This window comes from Delphinus delphis, chromosome 1, assembly GCF_949987515.2.
Source record: "Delphinus delphis chromosome 1, mDelDel1.2, whole genome shotgun sequence".
Classification (NCBI taxonomy): Eukaryota; Metazoa; Chordata; class Mammalia; order Artiodactyla; family Delphinidae; genus Delphinus; species Delphinus delphis.
This window is the reverse complement of record NC_082683.1, coordinates 170,226,425-170,249,625: the sequence shown is the minus strand read 5'-3', so window position 1 is coordinate 170,249,625 and position 23,201 is coordinate 170,226,425. Positions and strand designations below refer to the sequence as shown.

The following is a 23,201-nucleotide window of genomic DNA, read 5'->3' as shown; positions in this document are numbered from 1 at the left end:
AAAGAAATTCTAAAATTAAGAAGCTTTAGACATTCAAAGGAATAAAAAACAAGTACAATCTTAAAGAATTTTCAGGGAATGTCAACATACCTCTCAGTGCTGCAGTTTTCTGTCATCGCGTGATATCTCTTTTAAAATAAGCAGTCCTTTGGCTAAGGGTTTGTATTATTGCATTTATATGAGATGTAAATTCTAGTAGTAGCCTGGAGTGAATTCTAGTCTAGTATTGAGACTGATTGGCACATGGAATTTGTAGAATAAGTATTATACTTTTGTAGCCATAGTCAGACAGCAGATTTTGTGGGGTTCAGGTGTGTGCCTGCTCTTGGCAATACATGTGCTCATGAAAAGTTAAGGGTGAAGGAATCTTACTTTAAGCCTCTATAAATGAAAAATTTGCAAAGCAAATAATGATCTCCTAGGGTGTTGCTTTTTGTTTGTTTGAACTTTGGAAAGGAGGTTTTTATTTGTTGCCAGTAAGAACTGACCTATTGTTAAAAATTTAAGATATAGTGAATCTATGGCTACGTTGTAAAACCCGGGTGACTGTTAGAAGGGATGGACGAAGTAGAATGCTTACTCTAGAAACCAGTGGGTGGAGTTGCCGGGCCTCATCTGGAGTTGGTATCTGGGAGAGCCGGGGGCGTTGTTCCGAGCTGGTGTAGACCAGACAACCTGAAGACTGGTTGGAGTGGCAGATGAAAGCCTCGGAGGCAGCACGCCATCTGGAGCTGTCGAAAAACACAGATGAATTAGAGCAGAGAAAACTGTGGAGAACATATGCTGGATGGAATCGAAATGCTCCATATACTGGAAAAACTGTTCCTCAGGATCAACAACAATGTTAAACATGGTCCATTTAATTTAACATTTTCATTCCGGAACTACTGTACTTCCTTATTGTTCATTTCAACACAATTACATGAGTATTTCCATCTTAAAAGCCACCCCCCCCCCCAAACAGCAAGACAGATGAGCAGGCAGCACATCCCCACCTGTACTTCTGTTTCCCTAATTGAAAACATGGAGGGGATTTAATGAAGCAAATATTAAAGTACCTTTTTAATTTAACTCTTTGTTCAACAATCAAGCAACTGAACAGTGAAGGAGTCCGGATCTTTTATTTCTTCCACTGATGTCACCCATTGTTTCCTTAATCACACCACGACCATGAACACCACTGGATTTTTTTTTTTTTTTGAGGAAGGTTTATTAAAATTGTATTTTTCTACAAAGAAAGTAGCACATTCCAGCCTTAATTCTCACTTATGAAAATATAAAAACTAAGCTTCTTTCCTCATGTGTTTTATACAGTTGGTTGCCCGTTCTCACAGCGATGCTGCCTTTATTCAAATATGTTACAAGTCGGGGCATAGACTTTTTCTAGTCTAGTGGAATCTCTGGCAAATTCTTCCTGAAGTCAGCATACTTGCTTGATATAATCTGTTAGGGAAATCTATCTGGATAGTTGTAGAAGGCCTAAAAGAAATGAGTGAAGCCTATTCTATTAAGAAATTAAAATTTAAAAATGGACCAGAAGACTTTGGCTATTAAATAAATTTTTCCAACAGGTATAACTTGAATGAACGTCTCATATCAGAGTGTGTTCCAAAGCTAGTCAGAAACTCAAAAACAAATTAAGCACAGTTCTGTGCCTTTGGGAAAATTACCAGGGAACTCTGAGCTTATGTTTCTGGTCTTTAAAACGGGGATAGTATTTTGCCTTTTTAGGATTGCTGTGAAGACCAGAGACAATGTAAATAAAGGACCTTTTATGGGGTCCTGGTAATTATTAATTGTTAGCTATTGTTATTATACTGGACTAATCCGAACTTCCCTTAGCATAATTTAAGTACTACTATAATGCAATTTTTGATTATTGTAATATAAGTTCTTATTGACCAAGGATTACTAGAGGCCATTGCTGAAGGAGGAGAAGGAATCAAAACAATGAAAACAGCTATCAGGATTCATTTTCAACTTCCGTTTATACATAACTTGATGTAGTGTGTGACTTTTATATACCCTCCAATTTGGGAGAACTGTCTTATGAACTATGAAGCTAGTGAATGGCCATTGATGAGAATGGAAGAATTAGATTCCGTGTCTCATCAGTCTGTTGTAAGGGTTCTGAATTCATCGATACTTCACTAATTTATTCAGTAAACATTTATTGAGCCTCTACTCTGTGCAAAGTAGTGTTCTTTGTGTGGAGGGTTAATAACACTGAGTCAACCCTCAGTTGACATGACCCCTGACCCTACGGAACTTATGTAATCGGAGAGAGCGAGTGATGAACAAATAGATACCGATGACCCTACCAGATGGCACTAAGTGCTCAGGTGAAGACTAACGCAGGGTAAGTGGAGAGAAAGTGAAAAGGAGTGAAGATTTTGGTTATTACACAACAATTCAGATTAGACAGGAGAGCCATAGGAAGAACACGTCATTAGGTGACATTAGAGCAGAGACCTCAGTAACATAAGGAGGTGGTCATGAGAATGTCTACCTGAATGTCTACCTGCCGTGTGGAGGAGCAGCAATCCAGCCAAAGAGCAGGCAGGGCAAAGGCAGCGAGGAAGGGAAAGCACTGGCTGTGTGTAAGGAACAGTGGAAAGAAACCAGCGCGACTGAAACTAACTCAGGAGAGGAAGAAGAAGAGAGGAAAAGCTGGAGAGCTAGGCTCGGTCTAGATACCTCTAGAACCTTCTTAGGGCTACACCTTGAAAGTCAAAGTCAAAGGCTTTGGACTCCATTTTAAATGGGGTTGGGAGCCACGGCAGGGTCTTAATCAAGGAAATGTCATGATTCTAAACAAATAAAGGCCACTCTGGCTAAGTAAGAGTGACTTTCTAAGTTGAAGAGAGAGGGAATTATTTAACAAGCAAAAGCTTTTCTTTCTAAATTTTGGAAGTATAGTTTTAACATCCGTTACAACTCATCACAATTATTCCTCAATCACAATCATATAATTATACAGATTTGGTAATTATTGATCAGGGTAGATAAGCAAAGAGACAGACACAACTGAACTAAAATAAAATGTCTACTCTGATTCCCTGTGAAAAAAAAGCAATAAACAAATACAAATCTCTCTCTTTTTTTAAATTTACAATTAAAAAATTATTTATTTTGGTTAGTAAGTTGAAAAAATTTACACTTCTTACATAAATCTAAATATTTTAGGGAGCTAGATAATGTTAGTTTTCCAAAGGAGACTGGATTTAGGAGTCAGATAGCTAAAGTTTCAAATCTCATCCTCACCAATTCAGTTCACAAAATTCAAAGCTGATTACATTTTGGCAAGTTCTTAACCTCACTGATGTAAAGTCATTTCATTTATAAGTGTATGTCCAATAATACTGACTCTGTAGAGTTTTTAAAGAAGTTAAATTTGTAGCAATTAACTAAAATGGTGCAAGGAGCACAGTTTACTTCTTGGTAAATTTTGGTGTGTGTACACTTGTGAAGTCACAGATTTTTGTCCCAGGACGGTAATGTGTATATAGATAGACAGATAGATAGATATGTAGATAGATAGATCAAGGTAATAAGTTTTAGTGAAATTAATGAGTAAAATTAACAAAAGAAGTTTTAAATAGAGCCACACTTAAAGAATCTGCAAATTGTTTTTCTTGGTCCAGGCACAGATTAATAAATTAAATGCTCATCAGTAAGAAGAATAAATGCCAAAAGAATAGTTACCTGCTAATGAAAAATTAATCTGCATTTGATAATTTCTTTAAACACTTAAGCAATAATTTCATTGAGATTTCTTTATAATGGTACAACCTCTACCTTAAACACTGGATCAAATATTCATAAACCATGAATTATGATAGTGTGGCTAACCAATTAAATATCTGAACTTGCAATAAATTAAAACTTCATATGCTTCTTAATTTCAAATAACCTTCAAGTTGCCTTCAGAAAGGCAAGATCAAGGACTCTTTTTTAGAGTAACTAAATGTTTAGAGACAGTGAATACAAATTGTTAATCTTTTTATGAAAATTTTCCATAATAAAAATTATTTTTAGGTAATAGGAACTCAATTTAATAGAATATTTGCTCCTGCAATAAGTTTAAAATATCTTAAAGAAAATTCTTTTTAAATGTTATGATTTTTAGGGAAAATAAAAATGTGTTGCAGTAGGTCACAGGTTTTAAGATACATATAATTTATTTCAACTTGCTATTAGCTTTATGTCTTTCACATCCACATGTGGTAGGGAAACTGGATATAGTGTTTTATGACAAAATAAATTTTCAGAAAAATGTATAATCTTAATTTTACAAGGTATAAATTTACTCATTCCCTAAATTATAACCTTTCAGTTTGAATCGGGCTTGAGTTGTCAGAATACCACTTTACACACAAAAAGCTAAGTCAGGGAGGCATGGGGAGAAGGCTGGAAGCAGGGAAGTTACCTATTGCAGTCATCCAGGCTAGCAGATGACAGCAGCTTACATGCAAGTACCAGCAGTGGAGATGGGGGCGTTAGTCTGCGGTTCAGTTGACTGTGGCATGTGTCACTGATAGACAATAAAGGAGTCAAAGGTGATGCCAATGTGTTTGGCCCAAGCACCCAGGTGACTGGCACCTGAGAGGAGAAATGGGATAGGAAGGGGATCAAGAGTTCTCTTTCGTCCACATTACATTAGAGAGGTTTATTACACAACTACAGTGGCTACACCAAGGACGAAGTGGCAGATATGAGTCTGGATAAGAACTGTGGATCAATGTCCGTGTGGTATTTCATGGCCGAGATGTGATGAAATAAACGAGAGGGTGAGTGTAAATAGAGCAAATGTAGAAGAGGTCTGAGCAGTGAGGTCTGGGGTCCTCCAAACTTTTGAGGGGTTGGGGGAGGGGGAGGTCTCTGCAACAAAGGAGATTTACTTATAGGAGTGAGCCCTGAGGTAGGGGAGAAGCTAAGAGAAGACGCATTTTGGTGAAGAAAGCATCTCCGAAAGGAAGGCCTGATCGACTCCGTCAAATGTGCTGAGTTTCAGGAAGGAAGAGACTAAGAATTAAGCTTTGTCTTTGGCCAAGTGGACGTGACCTTGTCAAGAACACACAGTTCAGTGGTGGGCGTGGCAGTTTGATTCGGGAAAAACTGAAAAGGGAATGAGAGAGGAGGCAATGAGTGGGTAGAGTGAGCCTAGAAGACTCCTGAGGGATTTTGTTCTAAAGGGGAGAAGAAAATGCGGAAACACTTAGAGAAGCTTCTGGTATCAGAGGAAGGCTTTCTAAACACTGGGAGAGGTTGCAGCGTTTGCATGCTTCTTGGAATGACCCAGAAGAGATTAGGGGAAATGATGATGTAGGAGAAGGAAGAATAATTAATTGCCAAAGCAAAGTCCTCGTGTGTGTGAGAGAGAGAGGCAAGCCAAGGCACGAGCCAACTGAATTGAGAGCTGGTGCACGTGGGCTGTCGAATAGAGCAGGGACAGCCCACCACTGTGCAGAAGTGAATACAGACCCAGGCTGCAGATGTAGAGTTAGGTAGATCTGGTGATGGGAAAACAGCAAATGTCTCTTCTGATGGCATCCGTTTTCCCAGGGAGCAAAATAAAAGCAAAGGCGTCCGCTCTGTGCCAAAGTGTGGGAGTGAACTGGTTGCTTGAACAGAGAAGAAATGGTATGAAGTAGTTCTCTCGGGTAGTGGAAATAGGACATACCTAGGAAAGGCAATAATGTGGCTGTCCAGGGCCAGATACCCAGTAACTTAACTATAAATCTTTGGATTGAGGGACATTCGCTGCCAAAGACTTTTTAATTGATATTTTGTCTGTGAGTACAAATACTTATAACCATGCTGATTTCTTATTTGATATATATTCTTTCATTGATGTATAACAAATGCACACATATCAAAAGAGCCTGGGCAAAAAGTAACGTGCAAATTGCATATAATGTATAACATATAAAACCATGTCCCTCATTTGATTGTTTTTTGTCTAACTTTTCTGTCAAGGAATATAATATCACTGACAATCCAAATTCGGAATAAGAATCCGCTCTGATAAGTCATAAGCATGAAAAAAATTAGAGTTTTAAATATTTACACAAAACCCCTTCAAGTGTTAAAAACTGCATTATCATGCTGTCGGGAAAGAAAAAATGCCCAGAAGATGCTCCATAATAATAATAATAAAGTATCTTGGATTCTCTTTTGAGTGATAACAAGAAAGTGTGCTCCGTTAAATTGGTCACACTCCAATTATATAAAATCCCCAAATATTTCCAAACAAAGCGATCATATTAAATTATTGACATATAACTATTCATTCTACATGCTTTCAGTAACACTGACTTCTGGCAACGTTTTTTCCCCTCCAGTTAACCCCTTTTATCCTAGACCTATTCCTCTGAGGGTCTTTAGCATCGAAGCAATAACTGGGAACTAGCCATAATTCCACCCCTGGTTTCTTAACACAAGAGCCATGTATCTATCAGGTTGATATACTGTCTCCAAGATGCTATGTTGCTCAAAAAGCTTCTCTCAAGTTTAATACGACCCTCGCGAGGCAAGCACTCCACAACCTCGTGAATCAACCCATCTTGTCCCGTAAATACTAATTCTACAAACGCAACAGGGCTACCTCAACCTATAAATTCAAAGGAAGGGTGTTTTTACTAAAATTTCAAATTTAACCTTTTTTGGAAGGCAAAGTGCATATAGAACATGAAGCAATAAATTAAATCACAGAGTGGACTAGTCTAGATGGTATAATCTTTTGAATGTCTGATTGCCTTAAACTTTTGTATGATGTACACTTGTAGACGCTTCCCTAAACAAACAAACAACATGCCCCAAACGTTTGCTCCATACAGATTTATAGAACTCTTGGGAGGAACTCTAGAAAGCAAAAACAGAGGCTTTCTTTTCATGTGGCCAGTGACGACCAAAGCTATAGTGACCAGAAGAAGAAATTTGTGGGGAAGAAATGAATTCACGTATTTTGCACATTCACCTTCGAATATGCTTCACACACACACCAATGTCTCAGGACAGCCCACCAACTTGTTACTACTACAGTGTGATGTGGGGGTGTATGAGTGTGCATTTCAAAATACTGGAATAAGATGCTGCATTAAGGTATCAAAGAAGTCTATAGTGTTTTGTATGAAATTCACACCTGTAATAAAGGATATTGAATGCCACTCTGCACAAGGTTCTTTGCTGGGCATAGGGAAAGGGCAGAATAAATAGAAAGGGGGATTAGATCACCAACTTTTTACTTAACAGAGAGACAAGACATGAGTCAAATAACACAGAATGTGTACAGAGCATAAAAGAGGTGTAAGTGCTTCAGGAGTTTTAGAAGTTAGAAATTCACAACCAACTACGCGCTGGACCTTGGCTTTCAGAGGAACAGACAGGGTCATGGGGCATTGGTAAGTAGGTCACGTGGAGTCACCATGTCCTCAGCCTAGTTCCAGGGCCCCGAGACTCTCATCACCTCCGCTCGTGTTCCTTCCAAGCAGATGTCATGCTTTCTCCTGGTTTCACTTAAAATCTGACTTCAGCCCAGCTCACACTACTCTCTCATTTCAGAGATTAGGTGGTTGGCATCCTCATTTAGGTTTCCCTGTTAACATAAGAGAAACCACGGCCTTTCATCTATATACATCCTGGCTGCATCACTGAATAGCCTGGCACATGGTCAAAAGTCCCTGGATTACACATTTTCCTCTCATTTTCTGAAACAGTTACATACGAGCAAGGATTTTAAATTCTAGTTTCCAGAATGGAAAATTAAAGTTCAGACACATCTATTGAGTCGTTGAGTCATAAACAAATTGAAAACAGAAGGCAAGACTCCATTTCCCGTCACTAAACCATATGTCATTAAAAAAGATATTAATTATGAGGAATATGCAGATGTGCTAACAAATGGACAGTCAACCTTGAGCGCAAGGATGCACAAATAGAGCAGCATGAAACAGTGACAAGTAGGTTAAAACAGATTTAATGTTAGCGAAAGAGACTCTCATAAGAGTTAACTTTTGGAACACATACTGTGTGCCAGGTTCTTTTACATGATTATTTCCAATCCTCAGAATCACAGGACAAAATTGTCGTGTTATCTCTCTGTAGTATTAGATAAAGCATTTGAGGTTCAGAGGGGTTCATATTTTATCTCAAATCACAAAACTGGTTACTGGCAGAGTGAGGATTTAAACTGGGACTGGTTAAGTTCAAGGGCAGTGCTCTTAATTTTATACCACAAAACAGCATGTTATAGTAGGTGATTTATAAGAGAGAATAAATATTAAACACATTAAATAAATAGGAAAAAAACCATTTACAATATTAAACAGATTCGTTTTCGTAAAGGTTGGATTTATTTTCTGTCCAAGTCATATTCTTCAGAAGTACTTTCTGGTCTTATTTCTTTATCATAGCATCTCATTACCTATGAGGAACTTCACACAGAACTACTAGTATGAATCTGCTAGTTCTCAAGAACGAGTCAAAGCCCACAGAAATTCAATGAAATGCAACGTGGAGAGCTCGTTACATTAGTAAGAGAAACAGATTTGGGAAAATTAAATGTTATCTAGAGGCGTGTCATGGAAGTGATCTTTGACCACAGAATGGTCAAAGCATTTCAAATTTGGAGGGCAGATAGCTTAAACGCTACCAAGTCTAACTTCCCACCAAATAAAGGATTCTTGCCTAAAACATCCCAAACAAGTGACATTCAGATGTCTGTTCATTACCAGTGATAGGAAAATAGTTGCTTTGTAAGTCACCCCATTATATTATTGTTCTTCTTGTTGGCTAGTTCTTTCTGAGGGAGAGCTAGAAACTATATTATTTCTACAAAACTTAGGCTGAATATAATCTTTTGCCCATATCGGCACCTTCTGAGAGCAAAACGGGACTGTAAATAACCAACATGGGTGAATTGAGTGGCAGCAGGCATGAATTGGGACCATCTTGGGCAGTGGGTACATGTGGTTGTTTGTGCTAATGACACTGAACTCTTTGGGACCTTGTCTGAGTCACGCTGATCCCCGAGAACAAGCCATCACTACCGTTAGGGATAGAACTTCAGGCATTTTTAACTAGTCATCCTCTTTTCCACTAAATTTCCCCATTTCCGGTTAAACATCTCTGCTCCCTCCAATGAGTTTCATATAAGAGGATTCCTCAACCACTATCTAGCCTTGTTAACTGATTTGGATGTGTTCCATTTTGATAATGTCCTTTCAAACCATCAAGGCTTATACCTAAACTAAACCCTCCCTTGTGCATCGTGACCAGGGCAGGACACAGGCATACTCTGACTTTCCTTCCTTCAAGTGACGTGGCCGAAACCTCACTGAGCATCTGAATTTTGGCCTGCTTGACACTGGAGTTCATCACTGTCATTCAGATTGGCTATGTGGTTGATTCAAAACGGTCTTCGGATAGCTAAAGATGTCAGATCAATGATTTTTCAATGGACACAAAGAATCTCGGAGGAATGTTATTAAAGAAGCAAAGTATTTAAGTAGATATCATAGTGCCTAGGACAGTGCTTTGTATATGAAAGACGTCCTGTAAAAATGGACAGAATAAATGGGTGAATAAATGGATAAAGGATGAGTTGGTAAGAAGAAAGATGTGCAGGAAGAAATCTTTAACCTAGGACCCTAATAATTGGTAGGATCCAGACCATATTTCCCATTTACAAATACAGACTCAATTATCTGAAAATGAATGCTTTTTTCAACATAAAAGAGATTAATTGCTTGGAAAATAACTAACACAGCAAACATCAAATTAGATATGAAATACCACTTTACAAAACATTCATTTTATCACTGATTTCTGTCAATGTCTCTGTTTCACAGATGTGAAAACTGAGGTTAGAAAAAGTTAAGCAACATGTCTGAAGTACATGACTAGTAAACAGCATCCTATAGTTTCATACATGTCTCTTTCATTTCCTAGACCATAATTCATCTCTCAACACCAAGGTGAAGCTTAAATTTAAGTCTAGCCATTGCTTTTCCCTGTAGTACGCCAAAGTAATAGTAATATAAGTAAGCTACTTTGAGAGCAGAGATCTTTTCACTTCTTTTTGTAAACTTTAGAGCACTTAAATTTTGAGAATTCAATATTGCTCATCAAATAAATATTAAAGAAATGCTAAAATTTAGTTCTTGCAGAACAGAGCCCCCTTTTAAAAGCATGTATTTTTCTAACTATAAAATAACGCATGTTCATGGTAGAAACTTTGAAAATTACCAAGCAAATGAAGAAAAGTTATCCATAATTACACTACACAGAAATAGCCATTGTTATACTACTATAGACTCTTTCTTGCCTTTCTTCTCTCTGTATATATAGTTAAATATATATATAACATATCATTTGAAATGATTATGCTGCATATTTTTAATATGTTATTTTGTAAACTTTGCGCACTTTACAGTGTATAGTGAAAACTCCCTCTGTCATTAGTTTTTAGTAACATAACTTTTCAAAATAATTGCATGTAACATTTTTATAAATGTAGAGTTTTCACTTAAAGCTGATATTGATATAGAATGATATCATTTTCAGTATCATAAATAATATTCAGAGTATCCTAATAAATGCACATTTTGTTTTGCTTTTTAGAATTGTTGAGTCAATAGGAATGAATATTACCACCATTTCAGATATAAGCTGACAAACTGCTTTTCAGAAAGTTGTGTTTTTTATACTCCTATAGTAAGGTATGAATGATTCATTTCCCAGTATCCCCATAGAAATAAGAATTTCATATATGTGTGTATTTATGTATACCTATGCATATATAATACACAATAATGTAACTATAGCATTAGAAACATTGTTATATAATTATATGTTATATAAAATACACATATTATAATAATACAAAATATATACATTTAAAATTATATTACATAACTATGTTGTATAATTACATAAAATATACAAATTTAATATTTTAGATATATTATAAGATAATGATATGATATAATTACATATAATTTATATAAAGTATGTATATATATAAAATATATAACCTATTAAGTCAGCAAATAATTAAAAGGCAACTACTTATATGCCAGGCACTGTCCTATGCTCTGGGAATATAGTGATGGACAAATTAAAACAGTTTTATTAAGGAGAGAGAGACAATTAAAAAAAAAGAAATAGAATCATTTCTTTCTTCCCCCCCACTTTTTATGAGTTCTTTTTTTTCCCCAGCTTTATCAAGGTATAATTGACAAATAAAACTGTATATTTAAAGTATACGGTGGGATGAATTGACAGATGTAGACACTGTGAAGTGATTAACACAAACAAGTTAATTAACACGTCCATCGCCTCACAGTTACCTTTTTTGTGTGTGTGTGTGTGTGTGTGTGTTGTGTGTGTGTGTGGTGAGAACATTTTAGCAAATAAAAAGTAGTTCTAATGTAAGGGATGGGAGTGATGAGGGAGGAGGTGAGGGCAAAGCTGATACTTTAGGTGGGGTAGGGGGGAGATCATATTTGAGCTGAGACTTATGAATCACTGGGGGACGCACATCTCAGGCTGGCCCAAGACAGGGGAACGCTTGGCCTGAGCCTTGAAGGCGGTGTGGCTTGAGCACAGCGAGAGAGGCAGAAACTGGGAAGAAAAATGTACAGAGGATTTGGTGATGGAACAGAGGTGGGGATGCAGAGGGAGAAAGAAGCCTGGATCCTAAATTTCAGGTCAGAGTGACTAACTAAGATGAGATCGTTTTCTGAGATGGGTCTACTGGGGAGGAGTATTTGGTATGCATTCATTTGACCTTATAATTGGACCATGAATTAGAAGGTGTGAGTATTGCATTACTTTTACACTTCCTTGTGATTGCTCTAAGTGCCAGGCTGGGACTCAGTCATGGGTATTTTGATTTAAAACTCCATCTTTTTTCTTGTTTACCATGCAGCCTCCTGAGAACCCACTTCCTGGTTCATGGGTGGTAACTTCTTGCTGTGTCTTCACATGGTGGAAGGGGGCAAGGGCGCTTTTGGGAGCCTCTTTTATAAGGGTACCAATCCCATTCATGAGGGCCCCACCCTCATGACTTCCCAAGGTCCCACCTCCTAACACCATCACATTGGGGTATAAGGTTTCAACTTATGAACTTGAGGATGACACAAACATTCAGACCATAGCAGATAAGTGACTTGCACAAGTGCATATAGCTAATAAGTGGTTGAACTGCTGTTTGAAACTAGCAACTTGTCTCTAAAACCTGAACTCCTAACTGTTATTTTAAGCAATGCCTTTTAAAGCTAACACATATATATGGAATTTAAGAAAAAAAAATGTCATGAATAACCTAGGGGTAAGACAGGAATAAAGACACAGCCCTACTAGAGAATGGACCTGAGGATATGGGGAGGGGGAAGGGTAAGCTGTGACAAAGCGAGAGAGAGGCATGGACGTATATACACTACCAAACGTAAGGTAGATAGCTAGTGGGAAGCAGCTGCATAACACAGGGAGATCAGCTCAGTGCTTTGTGACCGCCTGGAGGGGTGGGATAGAGAGGGTGGGAAGGAGGGAGATGCAGGAGGGAAGAGATATGGGAACATATGTATATGTACAACTGATTCACTTTGTTATAAAGCAGAAACTAACACACCATTGTAAAGCAATTATACTCCAATAAAGATGTAAAAAAAAAGACATGAAGACCCAACACAGCCAAAAAAAATAAATAAATAAAATTAATTAATTAAAAAAACAACAAAAAAGTGACTCAGTAAGCCAGAATCTTGCCCCTACTCAACACACAGAAAGGGTTTTGCCTCCTTTCCCTGCTTCTTTCCCATCTGTCCTCAGGAGTCCAAAGAACCAATTCTGAGTGTGGGTATTGCTTTGAGGAGTGGAGAAATCTTACAGCTAGGAGGTTTGGAATGAAGACATTTTTGAAGCTTATTATTTTTTTTTAATGATTATGTCATTTAAACCTTGAGGAGGCTTATTTGGGGATAGAGATTTGGAAAAATTGCCTGTCTTCCTTAGTTTGTCTCAGTTTCTCAAGGACGTTTTTCCCCCTCTCTTTTTAAGGTACCTTTGGCTCTCAGATCGCCCAGAAAGGTCTCCAGAGAAAAACAGAAAAACAAGATGCTTAGCAAGGGCTACGGGTTTTATGGATTCAAGTTAAAGAAATGATGACATTTTCTCAAGGTTGTCACCAGGGTCACAGAGAAGTATTTAGGACAGAAGCCCTGTCTAGAAAGCATGTGCACAAAATAAAAATTTTGTAAAAAAACCATCATTTACCTCTTAGCCCAGTGACAAAACATTATGGAGTATGTCGTTGAATAAAGCCTGAAGATGGTACTTTTACCTTTGGTCTTTCACTGACTCATTTGGGTCTACATTTGAGGGAACCCCAAAACCTCACCAACATTTTACTGGTGTGAGACCACCTCAATCAAAATTGGTGCAAATATCTGTCAAAAGTTACACAAAACCCAACTGGCAGATCTCACGTGGCTCTAGTAATTGTTCTTCATGAAATGAAAAATTATGCCCATGTTCACTAAGAATGCTTTATTTAGAATGGAAAAGAAGCAGGAATATTCCCAGTTACAGTTTATAATAAGAGTAATATAGAAAGGGGCAGCAAGGGTGAGTCAAGGGCGCCAGAATAAAAAGACACCACTGAATACTAATTGCTATTGACCATTGTGAGAAATGAAAGATTCCACTTCATATTAGCATCCACAGAACTAAGGCAACATACCTCTACCTTCATTTCTCTTTGTGGTTTAAGATTAAAGAATTGCTTAAGATTACTCTGCAAGACAGTTTCAGTGAATTTGTTAACCAGGAAACCTCAGACAGACGGAAGTCATCCTCCGTGGATTTTGAAATACCCCAAAGCTGCGAATGATGCAGTTCACTGTACTCAGAGGAAAATACGGACTTTGAATTTCATTAGATACGTTATTTGTTCAACTGGGAGTGGAACTGTCTCTTTGTCAGACTAATTAGAGGCCCTAACGTTGGTGGTCATAATGTCCAAAAGATTTCTTTTTTGTTACATCTCAAGCCACCAACCAGATTTTATTCTTTTTCCTTGGAGAGACTTTCTAGATTTAGACACTCTATTTCAGCCTTTGCTTTTGACATTTCAGTTCCTCTTAGTATTCCTAAGAGTATTTCTTAGTCTTCCTATGATCTTGAACACCATCATACTCATCCAAATTAGTTTCCAGGCAGCACAGATTAAATTATTTTTCCCTGAAAATCTGATTACTTGGGCCCTTTGTGTAGAGGATTGGTTATAAAAGGTCATTTTAACAATGGGATTGGACCTAGTATGCAAGTTGATTAATTAATTACTCAAATAATAACTAGATCTAGCCTGAAAACACTCAGATTATATATTGGGCCTCCCTTACCTCAATGGGCCATTAATTTCACATTCTCTATTAGGAAGACTAAAACAATAGTCATCAGCAGGATAAAAAATGCTGAGACTTGTAAGAACTGATTTCAGATCATAAATAGTAGAGTTAGCATCAGAATCTGAGAATATAAAACGATGCTCATTTGACCACAATCATGATCAATAACTATGTGTAACTTAGTTTATGTGATTAAAATCCATAATCGGACTATTAGTGAGTTATCTGTTTCTAGTAATTTAGCCACACAAGTGCTAAATTGTATAGTGCTGGTATCAGAAAGTATATGGAATTAATATCAAGGAATTTTGTCAGTTTTAGGTTTATATACCTGGGGAATTCAGAAGTGGAAAATACATGTATTAATATTAATAACACTTGGGCTTCCCTGGTGGCGCAGTGGTTGAGAGTCCGCCTGCCGATGCAGGGGACACGGGTTCGTGCCCCGGTCCGGGAGAATCCCACATGCCGCGGAGCGGTTGGGCCCGTGAGCCATGGCCGCTGAGCCTGCGCGTCCGGAGCCTGTGCTCCGCAACGGGAGAGGCCACAACAAGTGAGAGGCCCGCGTAATGCAAAAAAAATATATATATATATATATATATTAATAACACTTTTTTAATGTATATGTAGCACAAATTACAATACCTACTTTTGAAGAGCAGCATGGTAATCAAAACAGAGCTTTGCCTAGAAAAAGAAAGCATAGATCATCCCCAATTCCCAAGAATTTTCAATTAGTAATTTCAAAAATGATTATTGGGTATATTGCATAAACATGACAGGATCCTCCTTTACCTTAAAAGTTTAATTCAAATGTTTCCTTTACTTCAGGAATCAGTAGCCATTAAAAAGGGGGTGCTAGTTTGTTGCTACCCATTCTGGTCACATATGGTTGGAGGATATACCTTTGCAAAGTAATACACAATTACTATGTGACCAGCACTGTATTATATTCTTTGCATGCATTTATCATACATAATTCCCTCAGTGTCAAACTTATGAGGTACTTACTACCATTTCTCCCGCTTTATGGCAAGAAAAAAATGAGGCAAAGCATATATGATTGTATAACTTAATTCCTTAATTTGAACCCAATCTGGTTGATTTTAGAATCCATGCTCTTAATCACAAGGTTAATTTGCCTGTGTGTGAGTGTATATGTGTGTAGGAATTACAGATAAACAGAGGAGATAAAGAATATGGTACTTTTGTACCATTTTTATCCTGTATACAATTTTTTTTTCCCTCAAGCAACTTCTAATCTCATATTTTCTCAGGAAGTAAGAATTGGCAAATGTTACTTTTTAATTTTTTTTCTAAGCAAGGAAGGATTGACAAAAAGAGAAAAGTTAACTTCAGATTATCAAGAATGTTTCACCGGACAAATGTATTTAAATTTTAAAGATTTAAATACATTTGTATTTAAATACATTAAACACAAATGTATTTAAAATTTAGAGATTTTTAGCCTAGCCAGCATCAATTCACTGATTCTACAGTCAGGACTGTGTTTGGCCATGTCACCAAGAGACAGAATAGCAGAAATAACTGTATGTTTTATTAAAAACCTATTTTTGTCTCTCTCTCTGTTTTTTAATCTTAAACTCTAATTTAGTTGTTGGTCCCTTAGGTACAAAGTACACAGTTCATAATTCATTTGATATAAAATGTCAGTTTAGATTCTTGCCTGTCTTTGATACATGAGAAAAAACATGTACATTTCAATTTCCTCAATGCCAGAAATACCAGGAACAACCCCCCGCTGTGCGTCTCTGAGACCTCTGTGTTAAATTAAACATCAAGATCCCGAAACTGTGGGGAAGGAGATTTCCAAGACAGAGAGTACAAATACATGAGACAGAGGGAGACAGCTAATGCCTTTCCTATCAGTGGCGTGATATCTCCCAGAGAGCATCTTTGATTCTCAAATTAGTCCTCACTTATAATTTAATATACCACAACCAGTCTGCTGTTTCCTTCCATGTGGCTTTCAGAGGCGATGGTTGGAATCAAGGAAAATAAACATTTCGATGTTTGGGGCTTGGTTTAATTTTCAACCTAACTAGTGATAGTTTATGTATATTTTGTGCTTATTATATGTCACGCTTTCGATTCTTTAAAAAAATAGTCAGGCACTTACTTCTATGCCAGCTGATCTTCCCAGGGCACACACATCCTTTCTCCCTTAACCAAAACCCACTGAGGATGGTTATGTGATGACAAAATCACTTTTCAGATGAACAAATTGAGGCCTCGAGAGGAGATAACTTTCCTGGGGTCACGTGATCAATAAATGAACATGCTGAGGATGGTGGGTGGTGGTGAAGTTCAAAGTCAGATAGTTTGACAGATGCTGCAGTCAATGTGCTTAACAGATACACAGTTTAAGACACACGCTTCCTTGATTTAGAGAGTCAGACATGTGAACGAGATGCAAGCCTTCTTTTGTGGATATACCCTCAACCTCAGGCTTTCATGAGGAAGGTGGTCCTCCTTCCTGAGGGCCAGGAAGACACAGAAGGTCCTCCCTGAGACCATGCCAGGGAACGAGTCCCCTACATGCTCATACTGTTCATACTCCTGGGTTCGCCAATATTCCACGTGGAATTAAGTGTCCTCATCTGACCGAGGTGCTTTTTAATCTGTTCTTGAAACATTGTTTTAGCACGGGGAGAAAAAGATTCATTCAGTCAGTCATTCCTTTTTACAAATATGAGTTTTCTTGCTCTTTCTATGAATTTAGAAAATCTTTCCAAAATTAACATCATTAGATAAATTCAGACTCTCTTTATAAGAGTGTAAATTATGTACAATCAGAAGATCACATCTATTCCTTTCCCTTGATATATAGAGAGCATTAACACAGGAAATTCAATTTTAATACAGGCCCAAAGAGAGGACAATTTAGTCATTAGCAATAATGACACCATTCGTACACACTAGTGTTTGGGATAAATGTATTTTCACAAGTTCTAATGAGATTGTCTGTTGTACACCTACACAAAAGCAATTCAAATCTGAAAACTTAAATTTTCTATTACGAGCCAAAGAAAGAAGTGTACATTTTCACTCATGTCACTTGAGAGCTAAAAATTGAGAAAAAGAAAAATTTTCAGAAAAGTTAAATGCGTCTTTTCTACTAAATAGATAAATATGAGGTTATTTTAATATTCTCTTCTTCTAACTAGAGTTTATCTTAGATATAAAGTCATGGGGGAATATGAAAGAAGTTGGTCGAAATACTTGGTGGGCAAGTAAGTACCTGTATCCACACGCTGGGAAAGGATGTCCCAACTGGTCAACTCCATAACTTTGCTTCTGCTTATTTCTTTGTAAGGCTATACAAAGTCTGTTTTAATTGAATTTTCTTCTTCTCATTAGATTGTAAACTTTAAGCATTTTTGGGTCATGAAGCCAAGTGAGAACAGCTCTCTAGTTCACTGGCAACAGGTTCTGAACACCTGATACTTCAACCAAACAATTCTGTTGAAATTATATTTGGTACCACTGGAGAGTCAAGCCGCACAGAAATGGTCAGTGGAAGCTGTTTCAAATAGATAAGAGTGCAGTGGCTCAGAACCAGGTTTCTGTAGCCAGTCTCTAGGTTTGAATACGGTCTCTGCCGTTTACTAGTTGCCTGACCGTAAGGAACTAGTTGCAAGCCAATCTCTTTTCCTCAGCTTCCCCATGTGTAAGTAGGGATAATAGTATCCCTTTCCTCATAAAATTTTCAAGAAATAAATGAGTTAATATATGTAAAACAACACCTGCATCTAGAAAGTACTATCTGAGAAGTCATTATATCAAAGAAAATAATTTTTATCAAATAAAATACCACATCATTTTAATTGTTGTCTAGGCACCTGGAAAACAAATTCAGCCAACTTTGTGGAGTTGTATTTGTGAACTCCTAGAAGGAAGAATCTTAAGTATGAGGTCTGATAGCCAGCAAGCTCTGGAATCCAGGATAAAGACGTCACTGACTTGAGGAAACCCATTTAAAAATCCCACAGAGGAGGGGAAGCCACAAGACGCTCATTAAGGAAAATTCCCCACAGGAAGCAGACTCAGGCTTTAGTTACATGGGGTTCCTTCCAGCAGATGTTCTGTGTAGGGATTCAAGAGCTGAGGAAATTCAGCTGACAGTGTCTTCATGGCAGGGCCGGTTAGTGCCCCTTAGGGCACAAAACTCCACACCTGTGGCTTTTTGTGCCACAGGTAGGACTCAGCCTCTGAAACTGGTCATCCATGGTATCTCTTTCTGCCCCACTCAGGGAGACTGGGAGCAATATGTTGGCTCCCATCCACTGGAAAGGCCTCAGGTCTTGAGAATGGAGCTTCTAGAGTCAAAGACACATTGAGCACAGGGGCCCGTTCCACTTATTTTCCCTCAGTAATTCTGTGTCCCAGTGATAAGTGTGGCATAGAGCCATAGATAGGATCATGTCATATTTTTTATTTGAAGATATTTTAAAAATGACCTAGTTCAGTGGTTTTCAAACTTGGGCATGCACTCCAACAACACAAGGTGGGGGTCATCTACGAAAATATAGATTGTTTGGCCCCAGCCTCAGGATTTCTGAGTCAGTAGGTTGAAGATGGGGCTGCAGATCTGCATTTCAAACAAGTTCTCAGGGAACACTGATATCCCTAGTCTGGGATCACACTACAGGAACCACTGATCTAGGTCAAGTCTGTCATTTTAGAGATGAGAAGCCTGCATCACAGTCAAGTAAAGTTATTTAACTCAGCCCAAAGAGCTAATTACTGCAAGAATCATCATTGCGAGAGCTGAAAGCAGCGGAGAAGGGTCTCAGAAGATTGCCAGATGAAGAGCTTCAGAGGAACACCTTTGGAATGGTGTCCTCAATTTCATCATCAAGGTCGTTACTTCATGTCACATCGGGTTTGCTTCCTGAGGTTTACACACTTGAGAGCTCGAACAAAAGCAAACACATATGTTGAGCTGCCAGAGTTTGGTATGATTTTCAAGAAGTTATGAAATTTCTCTAAAGCTCACTATTTTTTCCTTTCTCTCAAACATCTTGCGATTTAAACTCCTCTGTTTTCAAGTGGCAGAAAACCTAACACACACAGGCTTAAATAATGAAAGGGGTTGGCCCCTGTGATGGAATAATCCAGGGAAAAAGTTGATTTTCGGCAGAATCACATTCATGGGATCAAATGGTATCACCAGAATCGTGTCTACCTCCTTCCATCAGATCTGCTCTGCTTTTCTCCATGTTGGCTACCTTTTCAGACCTTTTGAGGGGCAATACGACTGGTAGCAGATTCAACTGAATCCCAGGTTAAAATCCAGGGCATGACATATGCCTCTGTTGGCTATACTGCATCTCATTGACTCTGACTGGAACATCTGTAATCCCTGAAAACAACTACTGTGGCCAGGGGCTTATGATGTTCTTAGCATGGGAGGGTCCAGGGTGCCCAGAGGGAAACTGGAGCACTGTAAGCAAAAGAGGATGGAAAGGGTGATGGCATATTGGATGCAAAAATAACACAAGGCCATTGTTACAGCACTGCTAATTTAGTAGAATGTGCCCAGAGGCAATGTAAATGGTGAGAGGGATCTGGAAAGAAAGAAAAGAAAAGAAAAAGAAAGAAAGAAAAAGAGGGAGAGAGAGAGGGAGGGAGGAGAGAGCAAGTGAGAGAAGAGAGAGAGAAAATCAATTATGAGTCCTCTATCCATCACCACCCATCCATTCATTCTGTCCTTGCCAAGGAATTATACTCCAGTAGATAAGCATGATACATACATATGAAACATTTAAGTAAAAATGGAAGATGGTGTAAGTTCCAAGATGATCAAAGTGTAAAGAGGAGTGCTGTCAAAAAATGTGCACTAGACGCCCTCACATTTCTATTTTCCTTTAGCTCAGTTAATTCATAATCATGAATATCATAGTGGCTGTTTGCTCACTGCCATCACAACGTATACTTCGTTAAGTTTGTAGAGAACCTTTAGACTCTGGTTGATCTATATTTCTTTGTAGAGATACAGTAAGAATCTTCTGAAGTTCTTAAGGAAAAGAGATTGGAAATATGGTCTTTAAGTACCTAAGATATATAAAGAGGTTGTCTCACTTTTGTAAAAATATTTATGCAGGACGAGGGGAAGATGGCATAAGAGTAAGAAGCAGAGATCACCTTCCTCCCCACAGATACACCAGAAATACATCTACACGTGGAACAACTCCTACAGGACACCTACTGAACGCTAGCAGAAGACCTCAGACCTCCAAAAAGGCAAGAAACCCCCCACGTACCTGGGTAGGGCAAAAGAAAACAGAATAAACAGAGACAAAAGGATAGGGACGGGACCTGCACCAGCAGGAGGGAGCTGTGAAGGAGGAAAGGTTTCCACACACTAGGAAGCCCCTTCGCAGGTGGAGACTGCGGGCGGCGGAGGGGGCTTCAGAGCCACAGAGGAGAGCACAGCAACTGGGGTGCGGAGGGCAAAGCGGAGAGATTCCCGCACAGAGGATCGGTGCCGACTGGCACTCACCAGCCCGAGAGGCTCGTCTGCTCACCCGCCGGGGTGGGCGGGGCTGGGAGCTGAGGCTCGGGCTTCAGTCGGTTGGAGCGCAGGGAGAGGACTGGGGTTGGTGGCGTGAACACAGCCTGAAGGGGGCTAGTGCGCCACGGCTAGCCGGGAGGGAGTCCAGGGAAAGGTCTGGAGCTAACGAAGAGGCAAGAGACTTTTTCTTACCTTTGTTTCCTGGTGCGCGAGGAGAGGGGATTAAGAGCGCTGCCTAAAGGAGCTCCAGAGACGGGCGCGAGCCGCGGCTAAAAGCGCGGACCCCAGAGACGGGCATGAGACGCTAAGGCTGCTGCTGCCGCCACCAAGAAGCCTGTGTGCGAGCACACGTCACTATCCACATCCCCCTTCCGGGGAGCCTGTGCAGCCCGCCACTAACAGGTTCCCGGGATCCAGGGACAACTTCCCCGGGAGAACGCACGGCGCGCCTCAGGCTGCTGCAACGTCACGCCGGCCCCAACACTCCGTGCCCCTCCCTCCCCCACCCCCAGCCTGAGTGAGCCAGATCCCCAGAAGCAGCTGCTCCTTTAACCCCGTCCTGTCTGAGCGAAGAACAGATGCCCTCCAGCAACCTACATGCAGAGGCGGGGCCCAATCCAAAGCTGAGCCCCAGGAGCTGTGAGAACAAAGAAGAGAAAGGGAAATCTCTCCCAGCAGCCTCAGAAGCAGCGGATTAAAGCTCCACAATCAACTTGATGTACCTGCATCTGTGGAATACATGAATAGACAACAAATCATCCCAAATTGAGGAGGGGGACTCTGAGAGGAAGATTTATGATTTTTTCCCCTTTACCTCTTTTTGTTAGTGTGTATGTGTATGCTTCTGTGTGAGATTTTGTCTGTATAGCTTTGCTCCCACCACTTGTCCTAGGGTTCTATCCATCCGTTTTTGTTTTTTTCTTTAAAAATTTCTTTTCTTAATAATTATTTTTTATTTTAATAACGTTATTTTATTTTATCTTACGTTATTTTATTTTATCTTCTTTCTTTCTTTCGTTCCTTCCCTCCTTCCTTCCTTCCTTTCTCCCTTCCTTCCTTCCTTCCCCTTCCTTCCTTCCTTCCTTCCTTCCTCCCTCCCTCCCTCCCTCCCTCTCTCTCTCTCTCTCTCTCTCTCTCTCTCTCTCTCTTTCTTTCTTTCTTTCTTTCTTTCTTTCTTTCTTTCTTTCTCCCTTTTATTCTGAGCCATGTGGATGAAAGGCTCTTGGTGCTGCAGCCAGGAGCCAGTGCTGTGCCTCTGAAGTTGGAGAGCCAACTTCAGGACACTGGTCCACAAGAGACCTCCCAGCTCCACATAATATCAAATGGCAAAAATCTCCCAGAGATCTCCATCTCAACACCAGCACCCAGCTTCACTCAACGACCAGCAAGCTACAGTGCTGGACACCCTATGCCAAACAACTAGCAAAGCAGGAACACAACCCCACCCATTAGCAGAGAGGCTGCCTAAAATCATAATAAGTGCACCAACACCCCAAAACACACCACAAGACGTGGACCTGCCCACCAGAGAGACAAGATCCAACCTCATCCACCAGAATACAGGCACTAGTCCCCTCCACCAGGAAGCCTACACAACCCACTGAACCAACCTTAGCCACTGGGGACAGACACCAAAAACAACAGGAACTATGAACCTGCAGCCTGCAAAAACGAGACCCCCAAAACAGTAAGATAAGCAAAATGAGAAGACAGAAAAACACACAGCAGATGAAGGAGCAAGATAAAAACCCACCAGACCTAACAAATGAAGAGGAAATAGGCAGTCTACCTGAAAAAGAATTCAGAATAATGATAGTAAAGATGATCCAAAATCTTGGAAATAAAATAGACAAAATGCAAGAAACATTTAACAAGGACCTAGAAGAACTAAAGATGAAACAAACAATGATGAACAACACAATAAATGAAATGAAAAATACTCTAGATGGGATCAACAGCAGAATAACTGAGGCAGAAGAATGGATAAGTGACCTGGAAGATAAAATAGTGGAAATAACTACTGCAGAGCAGAATAAAGAAAAAAGAATGAAAAGAACTGAGGACAGGCTCAGAGACCTCTGGGACAACATTAAATGCACCAATATTCGAATTATAGGGGTTCCAGAAGAAGAAGAGAAAAAGAAAGGGACTGAGAAAATATTTGAAGAGATTATACTTGAAAACTTCCCTAATATGGGAAAGGAAATAGTTAATCAAGTCCAGGAAGCACAGAGAGACCCATACAGGATAAA

At 39.2% G+C, this 23,201-nt stretch overlaps 1 protein-coding gene across 1 annotated transcript in view; it reads right to left on the bottom strand.

Moving 5' to 3' along the window:
- Nucleotides 1–23,201, bottom strand: part of USH2A (usherin) — a 779,248-nt gene that overhangs the window by 292,321 nt on the left and 463,726 nt on the right. Inside the window, exon 38 of the mRNA XM_060022310.1 lies at nucleotides 581–731. Coding sequence (XP_059878293.1) covers nucleotides 581–731 — 151 coding nt within the window. The remainder of the gene's footprint in view (nucleotides 1–580; nucleotides 732–23,201) is intronic.